The sequence below is a fragment of the Zingiber officinale genome, unplaced genomic scaffold (genome assembly GCF_018446385.1).
Source record: "Zingiber officinale cultivar Zhangliang unplaced genomic scaffold, Zo_v1.1 ctg232, whole genome shotgun sequence".
Classification (NCBI taxonomy): Eukaryota; Viridiplantae; Streptophyta; class Magnoliopsida; order Zingiberales; family Zingiberaceae; genus Zingiber; species Zingiber officinale.
In genome coordinates, this window is record NW_024589907.1 from 639,916 (window position 1) to 663,294 (window position 23,379).

A 23,379-nucleotide genomic window follows, 5' to 3' on the forward strand; every position below is an offset into this window, starting at 1 on the left:
CGAATCGAGCGGGAGAATACTAAGCCTATTGAAGTAACAGACTTAATGGGCCGACTATGATGGTTAGGTCCATGTAAATAAAAGGCAAAGAACCGGCCCAACTTACCGCCCTCACTACCTGACAAATGGGAAGGCGCACAGTGTTCAAAATAAAGACGGGCGCATAGAGGTGATTTGCCTTTTTATTTTGTACGACTGTAAAAAAAGAGTTGCATAAAGTTAAGATGATAATTTCCTTTAAATTCATGGAGGATTTGATTTTCCAAGATTTGATAGCTGATGTGAAGGTAGTAATATTTGATATTCAATGTATATATCTGATTAAATAATATATATAATATAATAATATTTATTTTAATATATTTTTATTAAATAATGATTGATGTGGTGATGATGAAAGGTCTCATCTCGCTACCACGATAGAAGTCAAAGGAGGTCAAAGTCAAGACAATCAACAATTGGAAGGGCGAAACATGTCCCGACCGGGGAGAAGGTCTCGACCCGGCGTCGACTTCGACACAGGGAGCATTCAAACAACCAAAGCTCAAGGGAGAATGACGCGCAGAAGCTAAGCCGAGTGGCTACCCCACTCGGCCTTACAACAAACTCAACAGCAGCCGAGCACGCGAACAGTGGACTTCCGGCCGTGCGACTATCTTGCTCGGCCCAATAACAGAGCATGCGGACAATGGACTTCCGACCGAATGGCTATCCCGCTCGGGTCGACAACGGACAGCACGTGAACAGTGGAATTCCGGCCAAGCGGCTATTCCGCTCGGCCAAACAACAGACACAGCAGGCTATCTTTCAACATTCTTTTGGGAGCTAGTGTCGCTAACAGGCAGCATGGTCAGACAGAGGATCATATGATAGAAGTCTCCACTGTCACTTCAAAGAGATGCTCGGCCTGTTAAGGTACTGTGTTAGGGACACATTACTGACAAAGTTTTTCAGGAAAAGTTTTGAGATGCGTGTTTACCTTGGGAAGCATGTACGCGCGCTACCAAAACTCTATATAAAGGAGGTCCAAGCGTCAGCGGAGGTATGCGATATTTTATTGTTGCGCTACAGTTTTTTTATTGCTCCACTTACTGTTTCTTCTTCTTCTCCGTCGGAGACTGACTTGAGCGTCGGAGGATCAACGTCGGAGACCCCTTCCTTAGCTTAGTACTGACATGGTTGATATTGCAGATCCGCGCGGAGTCTACCAAAGATCAGTGTGAGCATCACATCTTCAGTATTCATCTCTTCAACGTAACTTTCGAACAGATCAATGATAAGTAGGTGAAAAGAAAAAAAAAATATTAATATAGAAAATATCTGATCTTTCAATAGATTTAGATAGATAAAAATTAAAATCTGATTATCATCCCTAGATAAAGCTCTCTCCCAGCATCTTGTTTTAATTAACTCTGGGCCCCAAAGCTGTAGAATAGAAGATCACTTTTGCACCCACATTGGCCAGACTCTGCTTTTCAGACAAATGCTTCCTTCCATTGTTTTTTGGACAATCACTTCTTGAACAGACAATGGCTACAAAACATGATCATACAGAGGCACGGATACTCATTGACAGCTTGGGAACATCCAAAGCCTTTTCCCTCTTTCACCTCTCTCTCTCTTTCTTTCTTTCTTTCTTCTCTCCCAGTGTTTCAAGTTGTTCATTCATCATGAACACTGAAATCTCTGAAACTTCAGTGACTGAAACTTAATCCTGCATGGCAACACATGGAAGATCAAATGCATTACTGTCTTGCTTTCTCTTCTGCCTTCTTCTGTTTGCTTTGCTCCAGCAACCTCAAATCCAGATGGAGATGATCAACAGCCACAGGCTTCTGCTTTCACCTTCTTCTTCTTCTTCTTCTTCGACTCAATCATCCATGAAGCTACGTCCACAGAAGAGACCCAACAGCTCCACTTCCTCTGCTCAGTTTGAGTCGAGCAAACACGAAGTCCCCAGTGGCCCAAACCCTGTCCAAAATTAACAGGTGCTCGCTCCTCCACAGTTACTGTGAGTTCTCAGAGTTTTCATCTTCGATATTGTGATTGTGGCAGAGTCCATCTCCTCTTGTTCATCTATTATATTTGTGGGCCAAGATTGAAGGTCCTTGAGTGTGTTTGTGATCGGTCTCAGTCTTCAAAACAGCATGTCAATATACAGACGATCAATATTTTTGTGTGCTCACAGTCACTTTATCTGATTAATCACCAGTTTTGTGTGGAAATATGAAGATTTAAAAAAAAAAAAAAAAAAAAAAAAAGTCTCTTTTGTTTGTGTTTGTGTCGTTGTTTTTTGTTCATGATGCTGCGGTCACGAGGGGACAGTAACATGCACAGCACGGCACACGAAGCCAAAGAGTGATAAAGGATATGATGCCGGGGCATGCATTTATTATTGGAGTTTTTTTTTTATAGATAATTTATGTTAAACATTAGTAACATGGTTTATAGGACTATAAATATAAATAAATTAGATATTCGTGAAAAAATTAGTATTCACTTTTATAATAATAATTTAATTATATTTGAAAAATTTAGTGATTATCTTCGTTTAATATATATATAACTCGTTAAATTAAATAAATAAATTTGAATATTTATATATAGTTTAATTTCTAAATATTATTCATGAACCATATTCTTTCATAAAACTCTTTTCAATAGGTTAAATAAATAATAAAATTAAATTATTAAACTCAATAACCAATGAAACAACTAAAAATTTCAAATAATTAAACAGTTTAAATTGAGAGTTTAATAACATCCAAACAAACCAAACTTGAACCAAACTCTAACAAGCTCAAGTCAAGGTTAATTGAAAATTTGGTAATATATGAACAAATTAAGCTCAAGACAAGCTTTAAAAAGCTTAAATTCATTAAAAAATAAACTAAGCTAAACTTGAATAATGATTTCAAAAGTTTATTTTGATTATCTTATCAAATAAATTTGAACACCCTAAAATTTGACACGGTTTGTTTACGACCCTAATGATTGATAGGGTTGTTTACTTGGAAAATTGGAAGAAAAGCCATTGAGAGGATGTTGCTTCTTTTTAACTTTAACCTGTGTAATTCATTTTGGAGGAAAAGGAGGTACAATAATTGGCCCATCACCCTCTTTTCTCACTTTTTGTTCCATTCAATTAAACAGGAGAAGGACCCTTTTTCTCAATAACTCCTTTTCCTTTTAAAAGTTGGGTGGAATTTGAAAGATTGGATTTGTTTGGTCAAAAAGCTAAGAAAGGTTGAACTGTCTCTATTGATTTCATATATTACCTATACATCTGCAAAAATAATGGAACGTTATAAAGGAAAATGTAGTCCCGGGCTACCACGGTAAAAAAATGAGATAGATTTTTCTAATAACGAGGGGTTAAATTTTAAGTAAGACTTTGAAAATTTGATAACATCCTTCATTTCAGTTAATTTTATTGATTATTTTTAGATGATCAACTTGACTCTATAAAAATTTTTCATTAGTTATCAAAATAAATCAGAAAGTGTACGCTACGATCAATTCAGAAGTCTAATATCCTTTGATTGTACCCTGATATGGTGATGATGAAGGGTCTCACCCTGCTGCCACAGTGGAGGTCAAAGTCAAGATGATCAACGAGTGGATGACATCATCCGGTCGAGCGAATCATGCTCCGATCGAGGATTAGGCTCCAACCCGTCGTCTTCGACCCGGGGAGCAATCAAACACTCGATGCTTAAATAAGAGGATGATAAAGGGAACAGTATGCATAAACCGAGTCGAGTGGCTCCTCCGCTCGACCTACCAGCAGACACGACATCAGCCAAACACACAGATAGTGGACTTTCGACCGAGCGACTATCCCGCTCAGCCTAGCAACAGAGCATGTGGATAGTGGACTTCCGGCCGAGCGGCTATCCCTCTCGGCCCGACATCAGACAGCACGTGGACAGTGGGCTTCCAACCGAGCGGCTATCCCCGCTCGGTCCAACAACAGAGCATGCGGACAGTGGACTTCCGGCCGAGCGGCTATTCCGCTCGGCCTGACAACGGACAACGCGTGGACAGTGGAATTCCGACCGAGCGACTATTCCGCTCGGCCAAACAACAAACACAGCAGGCTATCTTTCGACATCCTTTTGGGAGCTAGTGTCGCTGACAGTCGGCATGGTAAGATAGATGATTGTACGACGGAAGCATCCACTGTCACTTCAGAGATATGCTCGGTCTGTTAAGGTACTATGTCAGAGACACTTTACTGACGAGTCTTTTTAGGAAAAGCTTTAAGATGCGTGCTCGCTTTAAAAAGCGTGCACGCGCTTCCGAAGCTTTATATAAACCTCATTAAACGAGCTCAAACGAACTTTTATCGAATCGAGCTTCGAATAGCTCACGAGTGGCTTGGCTCATTTACACCCCTAATAAAGGGGGTCCAAGTATCGGCGGAGATATGCGATATTTATTGTAGCGTTATAGTCTTCTTGTTGCTCCGCTCTTTGCTTCTTTTTCGTCGGAGATTGACTTGAGCGTCGGAAGGTCATCGTCAGATACCCCTTCCTTGACTCGGCATTGATGTCGGTTGTGTTGCAGGTCGAAGTGAAGTTTACAGGAGATAAGTGGGAGCACCACATCTTCAATATCTATCTTATCGATTTTCGGACCAGATCACCCTCATTATTTAAAATATAAAAAATATTATAATTAAGAATTAAATCATGAATATCTGAATTATGAACCAAATCTGTCAGGATTTATTATAGCATTGGTCTTGTCCGAATGCTATAAAAAAAATCGTTTATAGCATTTTTTTTATTATGAACCAAATCCTGACAGATATGCTATAGAATTAAATCATCGACAAAATTGTTTTCGGAAAATTTTATAGCATTGGTCATCTGTCAGGATTTATTATAAGGATAATTGATGAAAAAAATTTATGAACCAAATCGTTTAGCTCTATAATTAATTGGATGGTAAGAAGTGATATCTGCATTAATAAATAAAAATAATTATAGACGAAAGGGAGCTCGTTTTCATATGCCATACTCTTTATTGTGTCACTTCCTTTTTTTCAACCCGCAAGTATTATTATTTTAATACTATTATAATAGATTTAATTAAAATTATAATAATAAATAATTATTTGTTTGATAATTGCTGTATATATAGTAACTTTATTTAATAGAATAATTTAACCAAGATTATTAATAATAAATTTGATTAAAATTATTATATATTATAGTAGTTTTGGAAACAAATTACTATTCGTTATAATAATTTTAAATAGAGTTGAAGGCTTCCATGTTATTAGTGTTAAACAATATGAGTCACATGTTAATTCCAACTTGTCAAAAAAAAAAACAAAAAAAAATTAAAAACAAAAACAAAAACAAAGCAAAATTCTCTGGTGCGTACAAAAAAATAAATTTTTTAAAATTACAAATTAAAAATCAACAAATAAAATTTAATTTTAAAATTAAAAATTAAAAACCAACAAATAAAATTAAATTAGTGGTGTATTTTTAACGAGGTTAAAATAAAAAAAATTAAATAGCTAGTAGATCCACACAATGGCTAGTAAATTCACATAAGACTGGTTAACAACTATTTTAATTAAAATAAATAAATTTTCATTTATAAATTTTCATCATCTTACACAACTTATTTTAATCGTACAAATACCTACATCTATCTAAAAACCTTCTTTCTACTATTTTCCATGAGAAAGATAATTTTTTTAGAAAATACTTCTTTCCAAAATTTATAAATTTCATCAAATTATCTATATTTTTCATATCCACCAAATTATCCAAATAATTCATATCCACCAAATAATTTATATAGTCCATATTCACCAATTATCCATATCTAAAAAATTATTAATCTAATCCACGTTCAATCAATATGCCCACAAATAATCCATATGGTCAATTAAATTGAGTAAATAAAATTGAAATAATATTTATTTAATGTAAAATAAGAATAAAAATGAATGAATGTGCAGCAAACAATAAATAAATAATGAGTATTAATATTAAAATGAATATAAAAAATAATATATTAATATAATATATATATGGTACATGGTCTACATAATAATTTGTGTTAATGTTAAAAATAAATGTGAGACAATGAAAGTATTAATATAATAAGTGTGTGACATGTGAATTTATGAGTTGATGAAGGTTAACACTCATCCATTATTACATGTCGTAAATTTGTTGGTCCCCTCAGGACGGTCTAGTAGCTAACGCATGAGGTGTTGTCATCATGAGGTCTAGGGTTCGAATCATGCTTCCCTTATGTGTTAGTCACTATTCTAAAGGTTAGTAGTCGCTCGCGATTTATCTCCTCCGTATTGATCCTAGGATGGATTGGCGGAAGCGCTGGGACGATGTATTCATCTTTTGCCACCGTATTGTATTTTTTTTAAAATAAAGTTATTGCTTTATAATAGCATTAAATAATAATTTTGATTAAATAAAAATAATTTTGATTAAAATTTATATAATAGTTATAGAATAAAGATTTTTTTTAAAAAAATGGAAAATAGAAAGAGCATACTATTTCGATATTTTTATAAATTAAAATGCATTTTTTTGGATAATAAAAATAAAAAAGTATCCTTTAAATTTTTGTCTGAACCGGTTTAGGTTTTAAGTATCCTTTTCCCTGTCGAATTCCCGAATGAAAGTCTACTTCTCCGCTACCGCCCCACTCGAGCTTGCAGCTCTCACGCGGCGCTCCGGCCAGTCTCTTAGTTTCCGGTACTCACGCCCTATTTGTCTCTCGTCGACTTCGCGACTTTTCTTTTTTCTTTTTAGTTCTATCAGCTACAGAAAGGTATTACATTTTTTTTTAGTAAAAATTTTATTTTTTATTTTAGCTTTGTAGTTGACAACATGATTTAGGTTTGTCTAATCCTGCATGCTTGTTTGTGATAGTTTTTATCTTGTTGTCAACATTGTGTTTGTGTTATTAATTGTATTCGTGTTATCATTTTTTTGTTACTTGATGTCTGTCTTTACTTGAATATGAATTTTGGGTGCCCATTTATTAGGGTATCCTCTTTATAGATTGTGCCTGGGTTTCTTTAGCCAGTCAGGTACACCCTAAGAAAAGTGTTGGAATCGAAGATAAATTTTAAACTTTTTAATCTAGAGAACTTCATACAACTATATCTGTGTCACTGCACATTTGTGTCCATATCTTCCTTATTTTATGGTTTTCAAAATCATAGGCGTAGATAGGCTATTAAGGAGAATTGTTGTTTCGCTTTCTTTTTGAGTTGCTTGGAGATAGCTGATGCCTTTTGATGGCGTGTTTCTCTGTTATGGTGCCATTAAGTTGGATTGTACACTAGGAAATGTCAAGAATAAAAGTATCCTTCCTTTATATCGAATGAAGCTTTTTCAGATAGTGGTATTTATGCTCTTTTATTTTTATTTTTTGTATTTATGCTACTGTGCTAGACAACTTTATATTGTATAATTGTTATATAAATGTTCTTATCTAATGACATAACTTAGTTTTGTTAATGTTTAGAAATTTTATAATTAATGAAAAATAGGATATATTATTTTACAATTTAGACTATTTTTTATCCTAATTAGCAGTAATTTAGTTTTATTTGACTGATTATGATCAGGATTGTGTGAAAAATTTAAATATTTAGAAGGTTATAAATGGAATTATGAGTTTTGCAGTGAAAAATGTGCATTATGTTATCTGGATATAGCTGATAGCTCAGGCATTGGAGATAGCTGATAGTTCATATATTGGCCAGCACAACTCTGTTTAGTGGTTGGTGTCACAGTGTGCAAGAGAAGCTATGCCACGTCCAGAGCTCCAAGCTCCGCCAGAGATATTCTACAATGAGGTGGAGGCACGCAAGTATACGACTTCGTCTCGCATCATTGAAATCCAAGTATGTTCTGTTTCTTCACCTCTTTCCTTGCTTATTTCTTTTCTTTGATTTTAGATGTTAAGATTTTTGGTTCTTTGGGTCCATTGTTACTGTTTTAGGCAAAGATATCTGAGCGAGCACTTGAACTACTTGCCTTACCAAATGATGGCATACCCAGGCTTCTGCTAGACATTGGTAAGTTTGGGTTTACTTCAACAATGCATTTTCCTTACTGTATTTGATGGGATGATTTATTAATTTGATGAGTTCTTTTTGGTTGTAGTAACTTTTACCATATATTTTCTTTTTTTTTCCTGATTGAGTTTGGTTAAAATTAATTGGGATTTGCTAGTTTTAGCTTGATTTTACTGTGTTTTGAGAATTGCAATGCCAAAAATTCTCCATTGTCATTTTTCTGATATAAATCTATGATTTGTAACCCTTAATGTTGGTAAAAGCTCACACTTCTATATCGTCTGTTCAATGTATACTCACATACTTTTCTTGATTCTTCTCCTTGCCCTTTTACTTATTCTATAACTTAGGCTGTGGATCTGGGCTTAGTGGTGATACTCTATCTAAAAATGGGCATCATTGGCTTGGCTATGATATTTCAAGTTCAATGTTGGGTGAGTTGTTTTGTTGCTTGTTTACATTAAGCTTGCTTATATACCTAAATCCATTTAAGTCCTAGAGGTTGTTCATCTTTTCATTATTTATATTGTGTAAATGGTGGTTATCTTCAGATGTTGCATTAGAGGGTGAAGCAGAGGGTGATCTTTTGCTTGCAGATATGGGTCAGGTGAATACTCAGTTTCTCTATCCTTCCTAGATTCATGATCATGTCATTTTGGGCCCCAAGGGCATAGACGAATGGGTCACCGCATGGTAGATTGTAGAAATAGGCAAGGGTCGGCGAAGCCGGAGGAAATGGTCTCCCATGTGGTGGCCCGCTCAGTTTCCTGATATACCTCTCTAGCTGTTGGACCAGCCATGTGAGGGCGTCCGGAGTCAGCATATGACCTTTTGTAGAAATGATCATGTCATTTGGGACTCTTGGTTTTGAGAATATAGAATCTCTTGCAGAGCATGGGCTTGGTTGTGAAACAGTTGCTGCATCTCACAATATTACTTGGTTAAACTTATGGTGTATCTGTTAACTTCATTTGATCCCCAAATAAAATACGCATTAATGGCTAATATTATGGTTAATTGAACAAGGACATGTATTTTAATTTCACTTTATTTGTTGAGATCCTCTTAACCACTAATCTACTCATGTTCAGCCGATTTTTCATATTTGTAAGGACGATTTTCTTTGAAACTTTTGAAAGCTATCATCAATGAATAAGAAAACTGAAATCCAAATACAATGGCAAGCGAAGGCTAACCTGAATCCATTGCAAGGGCCATTATTTCATACTTGTTGTCGGAGTTCCTGCAAGCGCAGAATGATCTTCTACATGACTGGGTGGCAACCAAAGCTTAGTGTCAAACTGTCAATGGGGAAGAGTCCAAGGAGGAAGAAGCTGCCAAAACCTCTTGATTCAAGATGCCCAAATCAAAGGAAGCTTCTTCCTTATTTACCAAGTCCACCATGCAGGGACCATCCACCTTAAAGTCCATTCATCATAACAACCCATTAATGTTAATGAACCGGATTAACGGATCTACACATTGAATTCACATCCAATAATCTAAATCCCCCTTCATGCATTAAGCATTAGATTACTTAATTGGGGTTTAGTTTTCTTAATGACAATTGGTTTTGTATGTGTGTTAATCAAGTGTAAGCTCATATTATGGAGATTTAAGCCCACCAATGTGGACTTAATCCTTCAACTTGTAGATTTCATATTTTATCATTATTCTGAATTTAGGTTGTCTAGTGTTAGTAACTGATGGTTTGAGGTTTTTGTTTGATGCCCTATGTTATTTTCAGTCTGATATCCTATGGTATTTTTCCTTGAAGTGCTGACTTATGGACTTGAAAGTTTGCTCAATTGTTTCTTTGAATTTATCTTAGTTAAGCTATTTTAACTAAAAGGCTGATTGCAGGGCTTAGGCTTACGGCCAGGGGTTGTTGACGGTGCGATCAGTATTTCAGCAGTCCAGGTGTGTATTTTGCTGAACAAGCTTTTCTTGAAGTTTGCCCTTCTTGAAGTATTGGGAGTGGCTTTAAAATCAACTTCATTCAACTGCTAATCCTTCAATATTATGAGAGCTACAAAATTCAACTTGGCTCTCTATTTATTTGTTTTCCATTTTATTGTTCTGTTGTTGTTCTCAAAACAGTTAAATTGGATTGATATTAGTGAAACTTACCATATTTGTGTGTAAATTCAGTGGTTATGCTATGCTGACAAGTCCTCACATGAGCCAAGAACGAGGCTAAAGTAAGCAATTGATTACACACCACACTTCATTCTAGTCAGTTTCTCATCTATTCTCAACTCATTCCACTGTGCCTTTTAGGGCATTCTTTGGCTCACTATACCGATGTTTGGCTAGAGGGGCGAGAGCTGTATTACAACTTTATGCAGAAAACAGGGATCAAAATGAGATGATCTCGACTTATGCCATGCGAGCGGGTTTTTCCGGTGGCATTGTTGTTGATTGGCCGCATAGGTACGTAATTAAATTCTCAATTATTTAAAACTTTTGGCATATTTTTCCCTATGACATCCTCCCTCAACACTGATAACTCCTGATAGTTTAGATGCCATATTATGTTTTACATAGAACAGATATCAGTTTTCACCAAATATTTATAGTTCCTTCTTGAAGAAAAAAATGTGGAATAATCATTGACTTGGAGGAAAAAATAAAAGGCTTGATCTTGATTTTTCTATCAAAGCATTAGCAATGGGCTTGTAAACCGCTAAGTAAAATTCAATCGACGAAATAATTTGATCAGTGTGCACTTTTGGGGAACGAAACATTCATCAGAACTAAAGAGGAATGCCTTTTATATATAGTTCTCTAGCCTTTGTGATGAAATATTCAATTCCTATGAATATCAACTATCAATTACAGCTCAAAAGCACGGAAAGAATATCTGGTTCTTACTTGTGGTCCGCCCTCAGCTCAAACTTACCAGCCGAAGGGGAAAGGCGAAAATGGTGAGGTGTGCAGTGAAGATAAGGAAAGCGATGCCGACACTGATGACAACCAAACAGTAAGAATTCATGGACTAACATACTTTTTTTAGATTGATTCTCATATCATTTAGTAAACATTAGGCAGTAAAATGTTTAGCAATGCTACCGATTTCCCTTGTACTTTTTCCATTGGTTCTTTCTTGATTCAAGTGAGTCTAGTGACGCTTGGGAGTTTGGTGAGAACTCACAACTGTTCCTTTACAGTTGAGTTATTCAGAGTTTGGAGTGTGTGTAAGTTTGGGATCCAGTGGCACATTTACTCAATTTTTACAGTAGAAATAGCAGTAAATTGTCCTAGATCCAGTGTTTCAAGTGCATGATTGTATGGAACTACCTCAATGGCCATTTGGTGTTGGATGCAGGTTGATGTATACGATCGAAACCGACCGAGGAAGAAGTTGAAGGTAAAGAAGAAAGGGAAAGGTAGAGAATGGATCTTAAAGAAGAAAGAACAGATGAGGAAAAAAGGATACAGTGTCCCTCCTGATACCAAACACACTGGTCGAAAGCGCAAGGATCGATTCTGACCGTTCTTGGATCGAGATTCACAAAGCTTCGGATCATGAGAAACCGTATAATTTTTTTTGGGACAGTGTTATTGTAATTAATCCAAATTTAATAAATCGAATTTTTATCGATTTTTTTTATAAAAATTAAATAAATCAAATTAATAAAATACTAATTAATTTGGATAAAAATTGAATTATTTTTTTTTAAAAAATTTGAAATACTGAAATAATCGTATTAAAATTTTAAATTCAATAGTTGCTTCGAGTTAATCTAACTTTTGTTTACCCTTGATCCTGTCCGAGCGTTGAGTCGATGAAAACTGGGGACGTGATTCTTTCTACTGTCTTCGGGTGATCTTCGTAGTGACGTGGACCTTCGGTGAACTTGCAACAAAGTCGGGCCGAGAAGGGGTTTCCGGCGACGACCCTCCGACGCTCAAGTCAGGCAACGGCGAGATGAAGCAGAGGCAAAATAATGAGACTGTGGTTATAGTAGATGAGAAAAGCATACTTCCGTCGAAGTCTGGAGGTCCTTTTATAGGATCCCGGAGAGGCGTGTGAACGCTTCTCGAGGCGTGCACGCTCTTCAAAGCATACCTTAGAATGGTTGTGTCAGAAAAGCATGTCTGACGTCATATTGTAACTGTCCGAGCATATCTATGCCACGACAGTGGAAACTTCCACCGTACGATCCTCGGTACGGCCTGGCGGCCGACCATGCTGTTTGTCGGCGGCCGGTGTCTCGAGAATGATATCACTAGCTGTCCTTTTTGTCCTCTTTTAAGTTTTTTGTCTCTTACTGGGCCGGACGGGATGGCCGCTCGGCCTCCAGGGCGCTCGAGTGTGTATGCGCATCGGACCGGGCGAGAAGGTCGCTCGGTCGCATACTCGGACGAGAGTACGAGCTGGTTGATCTGCGTTTCGGCTGAGCGGATCGTCGCTCGGCACAATGGTTCCTCTATAAGGGAACTCGCGAGCGTAGGAAGCTCGACCCGAGGTCGAGCTATCTTCGTGCTGGCCTGGGATTTACTCCGGCCGGTCGGGCAGGTGACTTTCCCTGCTCAGTCAGGACTTTGACTCTCCCGTGTCATTGACCCCTTCCCATGTGGACCCCCGATCTTTACCACCGGATCAACCCTAATTAAGTGTTGTATTTTCCTCCGTGTAATTATACATTTTTTCCTTTTTTGAATGTATATATATATATATTATTTTTTATTTTTATTTATAATCAAATTTTATCGGCTTGGCTTGAACAACGAAGGCCCACGTGGTCTACTCCCGTCGTCAAAGGTGATTCCGTGGGTTAAACGCTGCCACGTGGCACCCGTTACTCTTTCCGGTCTTTCTCGTTCGCTTCGCGCCCATAAAATAGAAAAAAAGGGGGAAAATGATAAAAACAAAATAGAAATCGAGAAGCCACGAAAAACATGTGGACAAGGTCGATGCTGTAAGAGATGTGCTAGAACGAATCTTACAGCTGATTCTTTTCCTGTGGACCGTTGGATCATCGTGGCTGTATTATCCTCCGGAGATTCCCACCAGAAAAGCCAGTGATCCTCGGCGCTTACGCCATTCCATTGTGTTACTGCGCCGTTGTCGTCTCTCTTCTCTACACGAGTCGAGAGAGAGAGAGAGAGCTTGGATTTCTCACATGGAAGTGGCTCGGCTCTCCAGTTGCGGCATCTTCCACAGCCCGCCGTCGGCGGCAGCGGCCTACACGCATCGGAGGGCCCGCCGGAATCGATCAGTTCATCTCAGATCTAGGTTTTCCAGTATCAGAGTCTTCGCCGTGGCCACTAAATCTTCCGTTTCGTCTTCTACTCCTTCGAGTTCAGTCTCCGGTTCAGTCAATGGGGCTGCGTCGAATGTAAGACATTTTATTTTATTTATTTTATTAATTTTGCAAAGCTGAGATTGATTATTTATTGTGGAGTTTTGGTGGGAAATTGGTAGAGGTTCGGTAACGTATCGGAGGAGATCAAAAAGGTGCGGAAGCAAATGGAAGAGGACGAGCAGCTGGCCTCGCTGATGCGAGGGCTCCGAGGTCAAAACCTCACCGATGTTCAGTTCGCCGATGAGAGCATCCGCCTTCGATTAGTTGAGGTGCGTTTTCTGTAGCCAACAGTTTGAGTTTTGCATTAATTCAATCATATTTTGAAGCATATAAGTGATGCTGATGTAGACTTGCTTAGTGATCAATGGACGGATAACATTCATGTAGCAACGCAAAATAATTGGGATAAACACATCTTGATGACACCGTATAGATCAATCTGTGAGATTTATTGAAACCTTGGAGCAACAGAAAAAGCTAATGTATGTTATGACAGAAGTGATTTATGGTGTACAATTTCGTCTTAATTTGCCTTCATGAAATTATCTTCTTATGCTTCTGATTATAGTTTTTCATGGATAAAGAAATACAAATACCTTTCCAAGTCATGTAATCTCCAAGGGTATTCAATTTCATTCTTAATAAATGACCCTTTCGTTGTCACTTCCCTCTATCTTAGTCAAATGATCATGTGCATTTTATTTTCAGAAGGATCAAACTATATATTCTTTAAGATGCTGAAATGGCGGTTCAATTATTTGACAGCAGTTGTTTATGTGTTTAGGTACCAGATGTAACCAGTGGAGAAGCATTGCCACTAGTGTATGATCCAGACATTATATCATCCTACTGGGGCAAGAGGCCAAGAGCTGTTGCAACACGCATCGTGCAGCTTCTATCTGTGGCTGGTGGTTTTCTTTCTCACATTGCTTCAGATTTGATTAACAAGAAAATCAAAGAGGTAAAGCCATAGGGAAAAAAAAAACAAATTTATCATTCAACTGCTTCGGTGGATGTTTTCATTTTCAGCACTTGCAGAGAAGGCATTGCTTTCTGATTCAACAATTTGTTTTTGCAACATTTCAGAATGAGGTTGCACGAGCAATTGAATTAAGAGAAATAGTGACATCTTTGGGGCCAGCTTATATAAAACTTGGGCAAGCTTTGAGTATTCGACCAGATATATTATCTCCTGCTGCAATGATTGAACTGCAAAAGCTATGTGATAAGGTAATGCATTTCGTTGTGGCATTCATAATCATGGACCAGAACATCAACAAGCTGTGCTTCTTGAGTTATAAAATAGTATATATACCCTTAGATGATAGAAAAGTTACACATTTAGGTCTCAAATCAATGACATTTTATTTTTTATTATTCTTTTCAAGTTTCAATAATTACCTTATATACATTGTTGTTTTCTGAAACCATATCCAATATTTGTAGACACTTATATATTGATTATGATATCTCTGTTTTTTTGTACATAGATTTCTAAAAGCAATGCCCCTTTTTGATACTTCAGGTTCCTTCATTTCCTGATGATGCGGCAATGGCACTTATCGAAGAAGAACTTGGGCAACCTTGGTATAACATGTACTCTGAACTGACTTCATCCCCCATTGCCGCTGGTAATATCATCTGTATAAATCATCTGTATTTCTAGAGATTAATTGTTGAAGCAACATATCTTTTACTTTTATGTGCATAGTTTCCTTTCAGCAGCATACATAATATGTTATTGAACTATCATGTGGTAATGGTATTAATGCAGCATCATTGGGGCAAGTATACAAGGGCCGTTTGAAAGAAACTGGAGATCTGGTGGCTGTTAAAGTGCAACGGCCTTTTGTTTTGGAGACTGTAACTATAGATCTCTTCATTATACGCAAATTGGGATTGTTTTTGCGAAGATTCCCACAAGTAAACAGTTAGTCATTTGTGTTCCTGCATCTTAAACATGGAAAAACCCACTGTAATTTGTCTTTTCTTATGACTTTCAGGTATCCCTTGATGTTGTTGGCTTGGTTGATGAATGGGCTGCTCGTTTTTTTGAAGAACTTGATTATGTAAATGAAGGAGAAAACGGTACTCGCTTTGCTGAATTGATGAGAGAAGATCTTCCTCAGGTATGTTGCATTTAATTAAGTCTGGAACTAAGCAATTTCTATGTCCACGAAATGCTCATTCTTAATTTCCTTCTTACAGAAGCAATGCTTTCTAATTCCTTTTAATATTAAACAATGTATTCTTATATTTTACCAGTTGCCAACTAATTACTTGATAGTTAACCTTAATGCTTTTAGTTTTTCAGGTAGTCATACCAAATACTTTCCATAAATACACATCGAGAAGGGTACTTACTACCCAATGGATTGAAGGAGAAAAACTATCTCAAAGTACTGAAAGTGATGTTGGAGAATTGGTTAATGTTGGAGTTATATGCTACCTAAAGCAGGTCAGTCTATGGTTGGTATGACGGTTTAAGATAATAGACGACACAATAGATTATACATAATCGATGAACTATTTTGATTGGCAGCTGCTTGATACTGGCTTTTTTCATGCTGATCCTCATCCTGGGAATATGATTCGGACACCAGATGGGAAGTTGGCTATACTTGACTTTGGTAATTGTCCATTGTAGATTTGAAGTTTTCTAGACATGCTCATATCATTCCTATCATAATTTTTTTTTGACAAACATAATCAATATAGTCGTATGCTCAACTTAATCGATGTAGAGGTGGAATAATACGTTTAATGAAGAATCTATACAAATTGCTAGGTACATATACAGATGGACTAAGAGTTGTGATATTGACCAGAACAATCTTTTTGGTTTAAAGTTTTCATTTATAGATTGCATTATCACTTCAGGCTTTTTTGATCCATTACCTTAATTGGAAAATTTTGATGCATTGAGTTTTGTCTATCAGGTCTTGTAACAAGATTGACTGATGACCAGAAGTATGGTATAATTGAAGCAATAGCTCATCTGATCCATCGCGACTATGATGAAATTGTGAAAGATTTTGTAAAGCTTGATTTCATTCCTGAGGGGGTCAATTTGGACCCGATTCTGCCTGTGCTTTCCAAAGTTTTCGATCAAGCCCTTGGAGGAGGTGGTGCAAAAAACATTAATTTTCAAGAACTGGCTTCGGATCTGGCTCAAATCACTTTTGATTATCCTTTCAGAATACCACCGTACTTTGCTTTAATTATCAGAGCAATTGGAGTACTAGAAGGGATTGCCCTGGTTGGAAATCCTGAATTTGCAATTGTAGATGAAGCATATCCATATCTAGCTCAGGTATATAATCATATCTATCCATTTCAACATTACATTGTATATGATGAAATTTGATGATGATTTGGATTTGTACTGATTTGTTGTGCTTCTGTTAACCACAATTGTGGAGAGTTCCAGCTTTCTTAGTTTTGTTTTTCATTTTTCTTGAAACAGAGACTTTTAACAGACGATTCACCAAGGCTAAAGGCAGCACTGCGATATATGGTATATGGTAAACACGGAGTCTTTGACGCCGAGAGGTTCATCGACGTCATGCAAGCCTTTGAGAATTTCATTACTGCTGCAAAAAGTGGTGGTGGTGAGAACCTAAATGGAAATATGGCAGGCCTTGGTTCTTTGCAGAGTCAATCGGGTTTTCTTGTGCCAATATTTCCAACAGCAGTGCCTCAACCTGCTCAGCCTGTCAAAACAAGGGCAGCTCTCATATTTTTGCTATCTGACAAAGGCAATTTCTTCAGAGAATTCATTCTAGATGAGGTGAACTTTACTGAAATAACTTTTTGATTGTATCCAGCAGTATTATTTTAGACAATTGCTCCTTGCTAATGTTGACTTCTAAGATTTCTTGAATAATAAATACTCTTCAACGACGATGAGGTTTGTGTTTCAACATTCATGTGATCATCAATCCTTCTGCCATGATTGTCGTAACTGTTATTTGTCGTTCGGCTATATGTTATATGAATCTTTCATATTCATTGAACTCTATGCAATGTTATATCACTGGTAATGTTCAAATTAACTAGATAAATTTTCTTTGGTCTCCCGCTACACCTTATGTCTTCCACTCTAATAGATTTAACTTTTCAATCTATTGAGCATTTTGAACATGTCGATATTCTTGATTCAAAGCTGGATAAAGCTTTAGATTTAAGCTTCTTTATGGATCTTGTGCAGGTAGTTAAAGCAATTGATGCACTCTCTCGAGAGCAGTTGGTCCAGCTCGCTGCAACTCTAGGAATTGGGAATTCAGCCTTCCCAGTTTTTAGTATGGTTGCTAGAAGGCCTATAGCGTTGCTGCCGACCGTCACAGAGGAGGACAGAGCCATACTTAACAATGTCGAAAAAGTCGGCAAGTTTCTCACATCAGGAACTTCAAGAACAAATCAGGTTTGTAATTAACCTAACACTTCCTGCATATTCTGGTTTTTAGGATAGGGAATGGCTACTTCTTGAAATGTTTGTCAGGCTTGAATATCTAGTAATGTGTAGTTGCTACTAGTATCCGTAGATTCGGATGCTTGTTTACATAAACGGGTAGGATTCGAGTAGCACATTTTGTGTTCGCTCGGAATTCCGAATCAGTTTCAGATTCGGATACTCTGCTTACTTCCATCGCACGCTAGCTACTCATGCCTTGATTCACTTTTCTACTGTGTTTCCAAGCATGGACCAAGATTGACTGGTCAGGTGCTGTAGTCTTTCTTATTAGAGCTTATTAAGAATGCGTTCAACTTATATTTTTTATCATTTTTATCCGATTGAATTCAATTAGGTAGTAGATCAAATATGCTTTGCCTAATTACAATTTTGAATTTTGCAGGGTTTTGATATTTTCTATATCCGAGAACTTCTTCCTTTGCTACCGAGCATATCCGCTAACATTCTTCCCGAAGTGTTGAACAGGTTAACTTCTCGTGTGTTAGCTCGGTTAATCAGGGAAACATTTTTGTAGTCAGCAATGCATTAGAAAATCATTAGAAAATCTCGCGGCCGGGAAAACACTTATAGTTTATTGTGTATATAAATTGGGACAGAAGGTGAAGCCGTCACCTTAGATGCAAGTAATGTACAGTTAAATTGTATCGCATATCAATCAAGAAAAGAAAACAATAGGATCATAGATCTTTAAATAGGGGAAGGTAGGCAGGCAGATAATAGATTTTGTTATTAGTTGAAAATTATAAAACTTAATGTATAATAATTTTACATGATTGAATGATTTAGGATATTCAAAAATGCGGTTAACGTACTTATTAAAATTAATTATAATTTTGTGAATGAGATAATTCTTGATATTCATTTATATGTCTAAAGTGTCTCATGTTTTCGGGTTTTATTTTTTTAATTTTATCTTTATTAATTGTCAATGGTTTGGTGGTTCTGCTATTAGATCTTGTTTAATTTTGTTGAGTATTTAACAAAAATTAACTAACCTGATATAATTACTTAGTTTTTTTTTTTTTAAAAAACTTTTTAGTATATTAGAATTGTCAAAATATTTTTGACTATTTAAAATTTGTCATATCACTCATTGTTTGACAGGTAATAATTTGTCCATATGTTCATCACATGAATATTTACTTATTTAGTTAGGGATGAAATAACTAGGGGCGTAAATAAGTTTAGTTAAAGTTTAGGGTGTTTAAGTTTGTTTGATAAAGTAACTGAGCTAAGTCGACTCTAAAATAAATTAAATATTTGAAATGATTGTTCAAACTTAGCTTGATTTATTTTTTATAAGGTTGAGTTTAGTTCTTTTAAATATTATTGAGTTTTTAATTTAAACTTAACCCAGTTTGGTTCGTTTAGTTATTTGAATTTTTTTGAAATATTTATATATTTGATTGATTATTAAGTTTAATAATTTAAATTTATTTGTTAATTTTAATTTTTTTATATTTATTTATATATTGATAAGAGTTTATTAATAAATATTATTCATAAACATTATTTATGAATATTATTTATAAATATTAACGAGTTGAATATATATATATATATATATAAATTTATTTATTTAATTTAATAAATTATTTAAATTTATTTATTTAGTTGATTTTATGTGTATTGAATAAATATAAATAAATTTTTATCAAGTCGAAAGATAAATAAATGTTGAATTCATTTGTGGTCCCAGAAATAGCAATAGTTTAAAATTTTAGCTCCATGTAATAAAATTTAAAGGTTTCCTAATAGCAGTCAATTTTTTAAAATATAGCATCTGAAAGATGAATTATAGAATCCAGTAGTTGCGTTCTTGTCTGTTAATATACTGGTGCCTCCTTACGCATCCCAGCACCTACCACGTGGTTTGTTTCCACCTCGTCCTTCCATGCCAAAGAAGGCCTCTTGTCAGTTATGGCTCAACCAGTACAGCTGAATTAAAGCTGCTTTAACTGCTTCATCTATCAATTCATTCATTCATTCATTCACGAGACCACCTTTGTTCTTCCGGTCTCAATTCTACAGCATATATCTAACATTTACCCATCCTACTCATAGTGGGATGAGAAAATCATATATATTTAAATAGCATTTACATCAAACATCCAGCGGAAGGCAAGAAAGCTCATGAAAAAAGGCAGAGCTAAAATATTATCTCGATTTTATTAAAATTTTAATCCTAAAGCATGATGATAATACATCTAATGTACTAATTACTAGATTACCCGCCCCTCCTGTCCACACGTGAAAGGGAGATATTATGGTTCATGGATTGGGCGCCTCCTTACGCATCCCAGCACCTACCACGTGGCAACCAGTACAGCTGAATTAAAGCTGCTTTAACTGCTTCATCTATCAATTCATTCATTCATTCATTCACGAGACCACCTTTGTTCTTCCGGTCTCAATTCTACAGCATATATCTAACATTTACCCATCCTACTCATAGTGGGATGAGAAAATCATATATATTTAAATAGCATTTACATCAAACATCCAGCGGAAGGCAGGATAATTCAAACAGCAAGTCTTGGACCAACTCCTCCATCACCTTCCCACCGACCTCCTCGCTGAAATCACACAAGTCCAACCACTTTGCTTCCTCCCACTGCCTTCCGGTCACCTCGCTCTCCACCACCCCAATGCCGCCGCACGCAGACTCCTTCCGAATGACCCTTTCGTTGCCGCCGCCGACCGAGCAACCGATTCGATAGGCCGAGACCTAGACACGGATTCTGCATTAGATGGCCGGACATGTCAGTCAGTAGTTACCTCAGGCAGTGTCTGCGGAATCCTAGAATTGTAGAACAAACAACGTGATAGCTAGATACTCACCTGGACGTCCAGCAATGGTGACAGAGCTGCACTTGTCCTGGTGATCACCCTCCTGCAGATCATGTGCCTCCATTCTCATACCATGACTAAAGAAAGGCTTACGAAATGAATAAACAGAGTAAAACATAAACTCAATTACCTCAGGAAACATTGGAAACGAATAAGCATTTGTCCTTTTCCTTCTAGAGAAGAAGAAACTCGACACCTTATCTTTCAACGACAACTTCCTATGCTCCTCGTTGCTTCCCTCACAAACACCAAGCAGCTCTCCTAAGGTGCTCCCGGATGCCCTTAAATACCGTCGCTCTAGAAAATTGATGTCGGATGATCCGAAAGCCAGCCTCTCCGAAAGCTTTCTCTTCGCTTCTCGACTAATTGAAGTTGAAGTTGCTAACTCCGAGTCACTTGCACTGCCAACCTCATCATCAGCAATGTAGCCATTATTAATATCTCTACAAGTTATCAATTGATCACTAGCCAGATCTCCAGTAGGCTTCAAAACAACTATACTCGTCGGTCTTTTGGTAATCGAAGGTTTCAGCACAGTTATACGAGTTGTCTGTGGCTGGAAGAGATGTTTACTGAACAGTGAGTTTGGTTGTTCAAGAAATTCCAGAAACAAATCTGTGTTCGAGTTCAGAACCCGAGCATTCTTTAACTGCTGTTCTACTTCACTTGCCTGCTGCTGTTGTTGTAATTGTTGAAATGCTGCTTTCAAACCATTCATTAAATAGTTATCGTCGTCTCTAACTTTCCCTCTGGCTGGTATAGAATCAAGGCCCATGAGTCTCGCCACAACACTTGGTTTCTTTGATCTACATTCCTCCAATAAAAGCATCTTAATTGGAGTTCCTCCAGAGATTTGAACTAACATTTCGATGAAGGTGATCAGACGAGCATAAAATAAACATGTAGCTTCGTCAATATAAAAGGCAAAAAAAAGGGAAAGGAACATGAAAGATCGGTTCTTTGGAACTTAAGCTAGGGAGGTAACATAACAGAGCCTACAGACAGAAACTGAGAAAGAAACAATATCAGCTGGAATGAAATAATTGTTCTTGTAGGAGAGCACTAATGCGATAATATATTTGTACTAAAATAATAAGTATGTAATGAACAGGTAAATAAAAGAGTAAGATTCAGAAATTGTTATTTTCCGGTTAAAACATCGGCGTGCCGACTGTCTTTAAAGAATAACCACTCGCGTTGTCCATAGATGCATTCCAAGACGAACGCACACACAGAGAGGGAAGAAGGAGAAAAGCAGACTGATCGAGAGATACAGAACGAGGAACCGAGACGCAGCATTTATTCACTCTGAAACAAAACACTGCTTCGCCAACGAACCACAGCGTGCGTCGCTTCCTCACGCACACGGGACAGAGCTAAATCAAACCAGGCCGTCTACAAGCGTGAGGCCCACGAGCTGGGGATTTGCACCCTCTGCGCGCAATAATCGAGTGTGTCGCGCTTGATTTATGGATTTCCGAGTCAAACCCCTCGAAACCACCTGATTTGGATTCGGCGTATGCGTGTAGGTCCCCTTAAATTTGCTAAATAAAGATGAAAGGACTCCATATATAAGGTCTTCCAATCTTCTTAGCTTAATAATGTGAGACTAAATACATACACATATATATTACTAGAACAACAACAAAAAATAAATAATAGTTTGAATTAAAAACACGGAACTCAACAACAATATCATTGCCATTCTTACTGAGGAGAGTGGAAGTGGGCAAGGGAGGAATAGGAAGAAAAAGAAAGAAAGAAAAAAAGCTTCTGGCTTACCTTGTCGAATCGGCTTGGAGCTGGAATTGCAGAAGACGTTCACAGACAAGGAAGAACTGAGTAAAACATTCAGGTATTAAGTATATAAAAGAGAGAAAGAAAAAACTTCAGGCGAGGAAGCACAGCAGAAGGGATGAAAGCCAATTACAAGTGGCTTCGCAGTTTCTTGGAACAAATTTGTTTGGTTGTGAAAGATTCCGAGCACAATCGCGACAGAAAACAGGTGCAACAGGCATTGAGGACAGAGAAGTAACCGATAAAGCTGTCATGGACAGTTTTAAAGCAAATATGGCATCTGAGAGCTCAAGAATCAGCCTGCTTGTGAAGGCCAATCCGTCGACCAGACTTTTTCAGGAGCATTGGAGAGGCAAATGTGAGAATGAAAAACTGGCAAGGGGCTCAAATTTGGAGCCTAACAAACAAAATCCAACCTAAAGCCTCCTCCGGAATGTTATTGCGTCGAGGCATTCCTCTGCGGACTATGAACTATCGAGCTGTAACTATCGAGATGCCAGACAGGAAACAAACATATAAAAAGAGAGAGATTCGAGTACGGAGCAACCGTATAACAATGGGACGGATTGAAGTCCAGACCTATAATAAATTCGTCTCAGTGGGATAGATTTAAACCCGTATAAATGGATCTCATATGGATACAGGGCAGGTCCCGGATTTAATCCGATCCGTCCCAGACCCATCTTGTATAATATTTTGTGATTACATCATATTATTAATATAAATATTGAAAATAAATTTAATGTTTAATTATTTTTAATTATTTTTTATTTAAAAAAATAAAAAATAAAAAATAAATATGGCGGATCTAATTCGGACCTGCATAGTCCCAACCACAGTATTTCAAGTGGGTGAAAAGGGATAAG

General features: G+C 36.9%; 3 protein-coding genes across 4 annotated transcripts; 2 read left to right on the forward strand and 1 right to left on the reverse strand.

Moving 5' to 3' along the window:
- Positions 1-6,638: 6,638 nt before the first annotated feature.
- Positions 6,639-11,699, forward strand: LOC122037084 (18S rRNA (guanine-N(7))-methyltransferase RID2-like). 2 transcript variants are annotated; one of them, XM_042596559.1, is made up of 10 exons: positions 6,639-6,746; positions 7,686-7,906; positions 8,005-8,080; positions 8,431-8,514; positions 8,632-8,687; positions 9,944-10,000; positions 10,232-10,281; positions 10,361-10,513; positions 10,922-11,063; positions 11,409-11,699. In XM_042596559.1, exons 2-10 carry the CDS (start codon positions 7,811-7,813, stop codon positions 11,571-11,573), a joined length of 879 nt encoding a protein of 292 aa, XP_042452493.1. In that variant the 5' UTR covers positions 6,639-6,746; positions 7,686-7,810; the 3' UTR covers positions 11,574-11,699. The 2 variants fall into 2 exon arrangements, with proteins under 2 accessions (XP_042452493.1, XP_042452492.1); XM_042596558.1 differs by having other exon boundaries at positions 6,649-7,906.
- Positions 11,700-12,995: 1,296 nt separating this feature from the next.
- On the forward strand, positions 12,996-18,644 carry LOC122037067 (uncharacterized protein sll0005-like). The gene is made up of 13 exons (XM_042596532.1): positions 12,996-13,425; positions 13,512-13,661; positions 14,177-14,353; positions 14,479-14,622; positions 14,918-15,023; positions 15,167-15,315; positions 15,396-15,521; positions 15,707-15,850; positions 15,935-16,022; positions 16,332-16,705; positions 16,859-17,182; positions 17,603-17,815; positions 18,249-18,644. The coding sequence occupies exons 1-13, from the start codon at positions 13,210-13,212 to the stop codon at positions 18,378-18,380; spliced, it is 2,343 nt and encodes a 780-aa protein (XP_042452466.1). The 5' UTR covers positions 12,996-13,209; the 3' UTR covers positions 18,381-18,644.
- Positions 18,645-20,491: 1,847 nt separating this feature from the next.
- LOC122037041 lies at positions 20,492-21,728 on the reverse strand. The gene is made up of 3 exons (XM_042596495.1): positions 20,847-21,728; positions 20,708-20,759; positions 20,492-20,607 (listed from the first exon to the last, which is right to left on the reverse strand). Exons 1-3 carry the CDS (start codon positions 21,660-21,662, stop codon positions 20,492-20,494), a joined length of 984 nt encoding a protein of 327 aa, XP_042452429.1. The 5' UTR covers positions 21,663-21,728.
- Between the last annotated feature and the right edge of the window lie 1,651 nt (positions 21,729-23,379).

Excerpts from the sequence above, each read along its gene's own strand:
- LOC122037067 (XM_042596532.1), top strand. The coding sequence starts at position 13,210 with ATGGAAGTGGCTCGGCTCTCCAGTTGCGGCATCTTCCACAGCCCGCCG. Across the intron at positions 15,024-15,166 it reads TTCATCCCCCATTGCCGCTG|CATCATTGGGGCAAGTATAC; the intron begins GTAATATCATCT and ends GTATTAATGCAG. Across the intron at positions 15,522-15,706 it reads TGAGAGAAGATCTTCCTCAG|GTAGTCATACCAAATACTTT; the intron begins GTATGTTGCATT and ends TTAGTTTTTCAG.
- LOC122037041 (XM_042596495.1), bottom strand. The coding sequence starts at position 21,662 with ATGTTCCTTTCCCTTTTTTTTGCCTTTTATATTGACGAAGCTACATGT. Across the intron at positions 20,760-20,846 it reads CGTTTCCAATGTTTCCTGAG|GAGGGTGATCACCAGGACAA; the intron begins GTAATTGAGTTT and ends CATGATCTGCAG. Across the intron at positions 20,608-20,707 it reads CACCATTGCTGGACGTCCAG|AATCCGTGTCTAGGTCTCGG; the intron begins GTGAGTATCTAG and ends CATCTAATGCAG.
- LOC122037084 (XM_042596559.1), top strand. The coding sequence starts at position 7,811 with ATGCCACGTCCAGAGCTCCAAGCTCCGCCAGAGATATTCTACAATGAG. Across the intron at positions 7,907-8,004 it reads CTCGCATCATTGAAATCCAA|GCAAAGATATCTGAGCGAGC; the intron begins GTATGTTCTGTT and ends TTACTGTTTTAG. Across the intron at positions 8,515-8,631 it reads TATTTCAAGTTCAATGTTGG|ATGTTGCATTAGAGGGTGAA; the intron begins GTGAGTTGTTTT and ends GGTTATCTTCAG.